Source organism: Cebus imitator, unplaced genomic scaffold (assembly GCF_001604975.1).
Source record: "Cebus imitator isolate Cc_AM_T3 unplaced genomic scaffold, Cebus_imitator-1.0 Scaffold473, whole genome shotgun sequence".
Taxonomy (NCBI): Eukaryota; Metazoa; Chordata; class Mammalia; order Primates; family Cebidae; genus Cebus; species Cebus imitator.
In genome coordinates this window covers 921,904-930,468 of record NW_016107788.1, presented here as the reverse complement: position 1 = coordinate 930,468, position 8,565 = coordinate 921,904, and the positions used below count along the sequence as shown (strand labels likewise).

At 53.1% G+C, this 8,565-nt stretch overlaps 1 protein-coding gene across 1 annotated transcript in view; it reads left to right on the top strand.

The window, feature by feature from the left end:
- Positions 1-8,565, top strand: part of MYBPC2 (myosin binding protein C2) — a 36,940-nt gene that overhangs the window by 3,691 nt on the left and 24,684 nt on the right. Inside the window, exons 4-11 of the mRNA XM_017512519.2 lie at positions 500-648; positions 1,113-1,230; positions 1,951-1,999; positions 2,139-2,198; positions 4,457-4,650; positions 5,686-5,818; positions 7,277-7,401; positions 7,494-7,599. Of these exons, the coding sequence (XP_017368008.1) occupies positions 500-648; positions 1,113-1,230; positions 1,951-1,999; positions 2,139-2,198; positions 4,457-4,650; positions 5,686-5,818; positions 7,277-7,401; positions 7,494-7,599 (934 nt within the window). The remainder of the gene's footprint in view (positions 1-499; positions 649-1,112; positions 1,231-1,950; positions 2,000-2,138; positions 2,199-4,456; positions 4,651-5,685; positions 5,819-7,276; positions 7,402-7,493; positions 7,600-8,565) is intronic.

Sequence of the window (8,565 nt, the reverse complement as noted above, 5' to 3'; positions counted from 1 at the left end):
GGGAGGAGGGCCTGGGGTCCTGGATTCCTGGGTCTGAGGGAGGAGGGGCTGGGGTCCTGGATTCCTGGGTCTGAGGAAGGAGGGGCTGGGGTCTGGACCCCTGGGTCGAGGGAGGTGGGGCTGAGGTCTGGACCCCTGGGTCCGAGGGAGGTGGGGCTGGGGGCCTGGAGTCCTGGGTCCGAGGGAGGAGGGGCTGGGGGCCTGGAGTCCTGGGTCCGAGGGAGGAGGGGCTGGTGTCTGGATCCCTGGGTCTGAGGGAGGAGGGGCTGGGGTCTGGAACCCTAGGTCTGAGGGAGGAGAGGCTGGGGGCCTGACTCCTGAATCTGAGGAAGGAGGATCTGGGGGCCTGGACCCCTGGGTCTGAGGGAGGAGGGAGCTGAGGCCAGGACTCCTGGGTAGGAGGGAGGAGGGGAGTCTCTCACCTTCAGTCTCCCTCTGGAGAACCTTAGGTTCCTGCCTGGGCCTCCTCCCACTCCACCGTGTTACTCATCCCATGTAGGGCAGGACGTGGTGGTTGTGGCCAAGGTGAACGGGAAGGAGCTCCCGGGCAAACCAACCATCAAGTGGTTCAAGGGGAAGTGGCTGGAGCTGGGCATCAAGAGCGGCACCCGCTTCTCCTTCAAGGAGTCCCACGACTCTGCCAGCAATGTGAGGACACCCTGGGACCAAGGGCCGTCGGGCGGGACTGGAGGTTGTGCAGGACGTGCTTCTCAGAAGCCCCATTGTCTGAGGCATCGCTGTGGGCCTGGAGCTGGAGATGGGGGCATGGGGAATGGGCCCTCTGGGGATGGAGGTTGTGCGGGGCTGCTGGGGAGATTGTGCGGGGCAGAGGGGAGAGTGCCTGGCGTGGGGCAGGATGCACCTGGGCTTGGTCATGTGTATTCCCAGCAAGGCCCGAGGGAGCCAGGAACATAGGCCTCAGAAGTCCCGAAGGGTCAGGTGTGAGGAGACAGAGCTGGTCATCAGGTGCTGAGCCCCTCTAGGTCTCCATTGCCCCTCCCCCTGTGGGGTGGGGGTGAAGACTTAGAGATAGACTATGAATGGACTCTGGGGAATATGGGGTGGCTCTAGAGAGTGGCCCCGTGCACCCACGCCCCCCATCCTGGACACAGGTGTACACTGTGGAGCTGCGCATCGGGAAGGTGGTACTGGGGGATCGTGGGGATTACCGCCTCGAGGTCAAAGCCAAGGACGCCTGTGACAGCTGTAGCTTCAACATCGATGTGGAGGGTACGCTGGTGCAGGGTGGGAAAGCAAAGGATTCTGCATCTGGGGGTGAAAGACAGGTGTACCAGCTAGGTGTCTGGAGAGTGCACAGGCATAGGTTTTTGGAGGAGGGAGTACAGATTCAGGGGTCAGAATATTCAAACTCGGGGAGACTTAGCATGGGAGGAGGTCTGGATTTGGGGGGTGAACGTGTTCAGGGTTTGGGGATGCACATGCAAAGGCTTAGGAGGTGAGTTATGCACATTCCAGGTCTGAGAAAGTAGGCATAAAGGCTTGGGAAGTGAGGGTATCCAGGTTTAGAGAATAAGGGCGTGTGGGTTTAGGGCGAGGGTGTACAGGATTAACAGGCAGTTACATGGATTCCAGGGCACATATATGGACCCCTGAGTGTGTCTGGGCTCTGGGGGTCTGCAGCCCAGAATGTGTGAGGGCTTAAATGTGGGGTGCACAGGAAATGAGATTGTCCAGGCCTGGGGAGCAAGACATGGTGGTCCAGGTGTGGGGGGTGTAGGCTGCTGAGAGAGGGTGGAGCGTGGCAGCCAGGGAAATGAGTGTGAGCTCTTCTAGAACTAGAGGATGCCCAGGCCTTAGTGAGGGTGTGCTGGTTCAAAAGATGGAAGAAGGGGGCCTGGAAGAGATTGTGCAGGCCTGGGGACCGGCTCTCAGTCTTAGATCAGCCCTGGCCTCCAGCTCACCTTCCCTTCTCCCATCACCTCTCCCCAGCACCCCGTCAGGATGCCTCTGGGCAGAGTCTAGAAAGCTTCAAGCGTTCGTAAGTGACCCCAGGCCCTTACCAGGGTCCCAAGGACCATGGGAGACTCTCCCTTGGGAGGGGGAAAAGGGAGGACTGGGGAAGGCAAGGAGTGGGGATCTGAGGGGTCAAGACTTACACCCCCTCTCAATGGCCACAGGGGTGAAGGGAAGTCGGATACTGCAGGTGAGCTGGATTTCAGTGGCCTGTTGAAGAAGAGGTGAGCCCCGGACCTGGGACAGAGAGGGGAAGGGGGCTCAAGGGAAGGAGGTGGTGGGTGGAGCTCCATGGCCCATTTTCTCCTAAGCCCACTGCCTATCCCTCTACCACCTCCATCTCTTCACTCCCTGCCCTCCCAGCATCTAACACACCAACCCACGAGGCTGCCTGTTCTTCCACCAATCTACCCATTCACCTAGACCCCTACCCACAACCCCACCCAGTCACCAGCTACCACAAGTTCCCCCAGCTCCTCACCCTTTAACCCACTGTTCTCACACCCACTATCAGGTCATTCAGGCTCTAGTTCACCTGTGCCTCCACCTACTCCCATCCATCCATCCATCCATCCATCCACCCATCCACTTGTCCACCTACCAGTTCATCCGCTCACCCATTCGTCCAATCATTTGCCTATTTATCCATCTACTAATACATTCATTCGCCTACCTGTCCAGTTGCTAATCTGTCTACCTACCCATCCATCCATTAACCATCATCTTCCCGCCTGTTTACCTGCCAGTCTGCCATTATAGTCAGCCTGGCTACATGGGTAGGTGGATGAGTAACGGGTGAGTGGGATGTTAGATTTCGTTGGGAGACGCAGGTGCTGGCGGATAGACAGGTGGGAAGGTGGGTGGATGGTACGGATGAATGGGTGGTGGAGAGGTGGGAGGATGGGTGCCTCAACAGGCGGGGAAGTGGATGGATGGAGAGGGTGGGTGCAGGATGAATGGATGGGTTTGTGAATAGGCATCTGAGTTCACCAATGCACAGGTGAGCAGTTGACACACCCATCCACACAGCCCTCTGTTAGACTGAGCTGTGTGAAACTGATGTTCTGTAGGTAAAAAATGATTGAAAGCCTGGGTGCAGTGGCTCACACCTATAATCCCAGCACTTTGGGAGACTGAAGCAGGAGGATCGCTTGAGCCCAGGAGTTTAAGACTAGCCTGAGCCGGCCGGGCTCGGTGGCTCAAGCCTGTAATACCAGCACTGTGGGAGGCCGAGGCGGGTGGATCACGAGGTCAAGAGAACGAGACCATCCTGGTCAACATGGTGAAACCCCGTCTCTACTAAAAATACAAAAAATTAGCTGGGCATGGTGGCGCGTGCCTGTAATCCCAGCTACTCAGGAGGCTGAGGCAGGAGAATTGCCTGAACCCGGGAGGCGGAGGTTGTGGTGAGCCGAGATCGCGCCATTGCGCTCCAGCCTGGGTAACAAGAGCGAAACTCCGTCTCAAAAAAACAAAAAACAAAAACAAAAAACAAGACTAGCCTGAGCCACATAGGGAGACCATGACTCTGCGAAAAAAAAAAAAAAAAAAAAAGCAAACGAAAGAAAAAGTAGCAGGGCATGGTGGCATATGCCTATGGTCCTAACTACTTAAGAGGCTGAGGTAGGAGGATCATCTGAGCCTGGGAGATCAAGGCTGCAATGAGCCATGATCACACCACTGCACTCCAGCCTGGATAACAGCGTGAGATTCTGTTTCAAAAAAAATTAAATATTGGCAATCTCATATGCATTATCTGCTGGTCCACTTACCCATCCTTCACTTACCCATCAATCCCCATAACCAAAGCCCTGACAATTCCGTTTACTGATGGATTCATCATTCTGTCTCCAGCCAGCCAGCTGCTCCCTTGGCTACCTCCCATCAACGTATTCACCCAACTGTGCAGTCATTTCCCCAATAACCTATGGAAATAAGAAAATCTGAAAAAAAAAAAATGTTAAGAAATACCCCATGGACTGGGTGTGGTGGCTCATACCTGTAATCCCAGCACTGTGGGAGGCCGAGGCAGGCAGATCACTTGAGGTCGGGAGTTTGAGACCAGCCTGATCAACATGGCAAAACCCCATCTCTAGTAAAAATACAAAAATCAGCCAGAAGTGATGGCGGGCACCTGTAATCCCAGCTACTTGGAAGGCTGAGGCAGGAGAATCGCATGAACTTGGGAGGTAGAGGTTGCAGTGAGCCAAGATCATGCCACTGCACTGCAGCCTGGGCAATGGAGTAAGACTCTGTCTCAGAAAGAAACAACAACAAAAAAGAAATACCCTGTGGGGACCATGCCGGGAAGAGGCCAGGAGACCCCAGGAGGAGGCTGGGGCAATTGACCAGGCAGGAAAGAATAAGGCCCCTAAAGGGGAGGGGACTTGAGTGAGTCACAGAGCAAGTGGGTGAAGAAGGCAGAGGGACACCCTCCCCTCCTCTGTCCCTGATGGCCCTTGTATGTTCCCCCACCCCCCAGGGAGGTGGTTGAGGCGGAGAAAAAGAAAAAGAAAGATGACGATGACCTAGGCATCCCCCCGGAGATTTGGGAGCTCCTGAAAGGGGCAAAGAAGAGCGAGTATGAGAAAATCGCCTTCCAGTATGGCATCACCGACCTCCGGGGCATGCTGAAGCGGCTGAAGAAGGCCAAGGTCGAGGTCAAGAAGAGTGCAGGTCAGCCCTGGTCTGGGGGGAGCTGGGCCCTGCACCCAGGGACCCCCAGCCTCTTGGGTATCTGATGGCTGAGACCCCAGACCTATCTTTTTGAGGTACCAGTGAGGTAGGAGGCAAGACGCAACTCCAGAGATGGGCCTCGGACACCGGACCAAATTGAGGACTAGCTAAAACAGGGACAGGGTGACAGCAGCTTTCCATAAGACACGCCCACCAGTGTGCCATGTCAGTTAACCATGGCTATAGCAACAACTGGGAGTTACTGCCCCTTTCCATGGCAACGAACAGACCACCCAAAAGTTACCACCCTTTTCCTAGCAATTTCTGTATAACCCACTCCTTAATCTATGGGTAATTAGAAGTGGGTATCAGTCTGACTGCAGAACTGCCTGGAGCGGTTGCTCTCTGTCTATGGGGTAACCCTGTTCTGCAGGAGCAGTTGGGGGGCTGTCACACTGCCGCTTCAATAAAGCTGTTTTTGGGCTGGGCACAGTGGCTCACACCTGTAATCCCAGCACTTTGGGAGCCTGAGGTGGGCGCATCCCCTGAGGTCAGCAGTTCGAGACCAGCCTGGCCAACATGGTGAAAGCCCCGTCTCTACTAAAAATACAAAAATCAGCCGAGTGTAGTGGCATGCGCCTGTAATCACAGCTACTCGGGAGGCTGTGGCAGGAGAATCGCTTGAACCCAGGAGGCAAAGGCTTGTTTCACGGTACTCCAGCCTGGGGGACAGAGTGAGGCTCTGTCTCAAAAAAAAAAGGAAAGAAAGAAAGCTGTTTTTCTCTGCCTTCCACTGGCTTTTTTCCTGGGTAAGGCCAAGAGCCCTTGCAAGCTAAGCACCACTGTGGGGTGCCCTGCCCTGCATGACCACCAAGGGAGTTCTCAGGGACCTCTAAGTTCATAGGAGGCCTCCTGACTTCCTCACTTTGACCTTGGAGAGCCCTTGGCCTGGGGAGGGAGATGTGGTGCCTCTGGGGATGACCAGGGCAGTAAGGACCACTGGCTTCCATCCCCTCTGCATGCCTCCACCTCCAGCATTCACAAAGAAGCTGGATCCAGCCTACCAAGTGGACAGAGGCAACAAGATCAAGCTGGTGGTAGAAATCAGCGACCCAGACCTGCCCCTCAAGTGGTACAAGAACGGCCAGGAGATCAAACCGAGCAGCAAGTAGGTGTGGGGCAGGCGGTCCCTGCGCCGGGGTAGATCCCAGTCCAGAGAAAACGCCCGGAGACAAGGCCCATCACTCTTAACCAGAGAGTGCACACTCATCCCTATATGAAAAGTACAAATACCTCACTAGAAAAATAGACTAGGCCAGGTGTGATGACTCATGTCTGTAATCCCAGCACTCTGGGATTGCTTGAACCCAGGAGTTCAAGACCAGCCTGGACAACGTAACAAAACCACACCTCTACAAAAAATAAACAAAATTAAGGCTGGCCGTGGTGGCTCATGCCTGTAATCCAAGCACTTTGGGAGGCCAAAGAGGGTGGATTGCCTGAGCTCAGGAGTTCAAGACCAGCCTGGGAACATGGTGAAACCCCATTTCTATTAAAATACAAAAAAATTAGCTGGGTGTGGTGGCATGCACCTGTAGTCCTAGCTACTCGGGAGGCTGAGACAGGAGAATTGCTAGAACCTGGGAGGCAGAGGTTGCCGTGAGCCTAGATCATGTGACGGCACTCCAGCCTGGGCAACAGAGCAAGACTCCGTCTTAAAACAACAAAATTAGCCAGGCATAGTCCCAGCTGCTTGAGGGTCTAAGGCAGGAGGACTGCCCAAGTCTGGGAGGCTGAAGCTGCAGTGAGCTATGAAGGCACCACTGCATTCCAGCCTGGGCAACAGAGCAAGACCCTGTCTCAAAAAAAAGAAAAGAAAAGAAAATGGAAACAAAAGTGTCTCTGCTCTCCAAACTGGCAAAACCTTTTGAAATTCTAAAACCCAGTGCTGGAGAAGAATAGCACAAATGTGGCTGGTGGGAATGTAAATTGGCAAGTCTCCTAAGGGCAATATATTAAAAAGCCTTCAGGTTGTACAATCCTACGTATGTATTGTGAGCGGTTATCATGACAGCATTTTTAGCTACAAGGATATTTGCCAGGGCAAACACCAGGCTAATTTTTTTGTACTTTTAGTTGAGATAGGGTTTCACCATGTTGACCAGGCTGGTCTCAAACTCCTGACCTCAGGTGATCCTCCCGCATTGGCCTTCCAAAGTGCTGGGATTACAGGTGTGAGCCACTGTGCCCAGCCTTGGCTGTGTTTTCTAAATTTCCCGTAATGATCATAATTAGCTGGGTATGGTGGTGTGCACCTGTGATCCCAGCTACTCAGGGGCTGAGGTGGGAGGATCACTTGAGCCCAGGAAGTCTAGGTTGCAGTGAACTATTATTGCACCACTGTACTCTAGCCTGGGTGACAGAGTGAGACCCTGTCTCAAAAATAAATAAAAATAAGTGGATAATTGAAACTGGGCCCTCAATTTCTTCCCACACAATTTGGCTCTGGGAGAGAGAGAGAGAGGAGACTTGCCTTGAGAACAGGTGAGCAGAGCTACCCCAGGACGAGGTGGATGCTCTGGCTGGGTGCTCCATGCCCTGGTTTGACATGAGACTTTTACATCAGGTACGTGTTTGAGAACGTTGGTAAGAAGCGAATTCTCACCATCAACAAGTGCACATTGGCGGATGACGCTGCCTATGAAGTAGCCGTCAAGGATGAGAAATGTTTCACTGAGCTCTTCGTCAAAGGTGAGGCTGGCAGCCAGGCCTGAGCGTGGAGAGGGACTGGAACTCTGGAGGGGGTCCTGAAACGACTGACCTCCTGTCCCCCTGCCCCACAGAACCTCCAGTCCTGATTGTCACACCTCTTGAGGACCAGCAGGTGTTTGTGGGTGACCGGGTGGAAATGGCAGTGGAGGTGTCAGAAGAAGGTGCCCAGGTGATGTGGTAAGTGACCCTTGATCCCTGATCTCCACACAGCATACAGCTTCTTTGCCTCTGCCCTGATCTTTATGGCACCTCCTGTGACCTCTCTTGGAGATTTCTGACCTTTACTCAGTAGTCACTCCCAGGATATCTCAGCTTTTCTCTATAAATCCTTACCTTCACCTAAAATTCTTTCTAGAATTTCTGACATCTACCTACCCATCCTGTTCTCTTCAGGGTCCTTTTCCTGATCCCTCCTGTTCCATTAAATATTGATTCATTTGACCAATCATCTGACCCTTGGTCCACTTATCTATTCATTCATCCATCTATCTATCCATCCATCTCCTTAACCATCCCTCCATCCACTGACCCATCCATCCGTCTATCCACCTATCCATCTACTTAACCGTCCATCCATCCATCCATCCATCCATCCATCCATCCATGCATACATGCATACACTTAACCATTCATCCATCCCTCAGTCCATCCATCAGTCCGTCCATCCATCCATCCATTCATCCAACCACTTAACCATCCATCCACTCATCCATCTATCCATCCACTTAACCATTCATCCATCTACTTAACCATCCATCTACTTAACCATGCATCCATCCATCCATCCATCCATCCATCCATCCATCCATCCCATTAACCCATTCATCCATCTACTCATTCATCTATCTACTCTTCCATTTAGGCCGCCATCTAACCATCCATCAACGTATCAATCCAGAGATCTATCCATCCACTCACCCGCTCACCTGCCTACCTGCCCACCAGCTACCCATCCATTCATTATCTATGCACCTGTTCACCCATCCAGCAAATATTTATCAAGCCCCTGTTGTGTGGTGGCACCCTTCTACATAGCGGAGATATAATGAGGAGACAAAACTGTCAACATGGAACCTGCCTTCATGGCATTTATAATATGATAATTTGGTGGTGGTGGTGGTGTGTATGTGTGTGTGTGTGTGT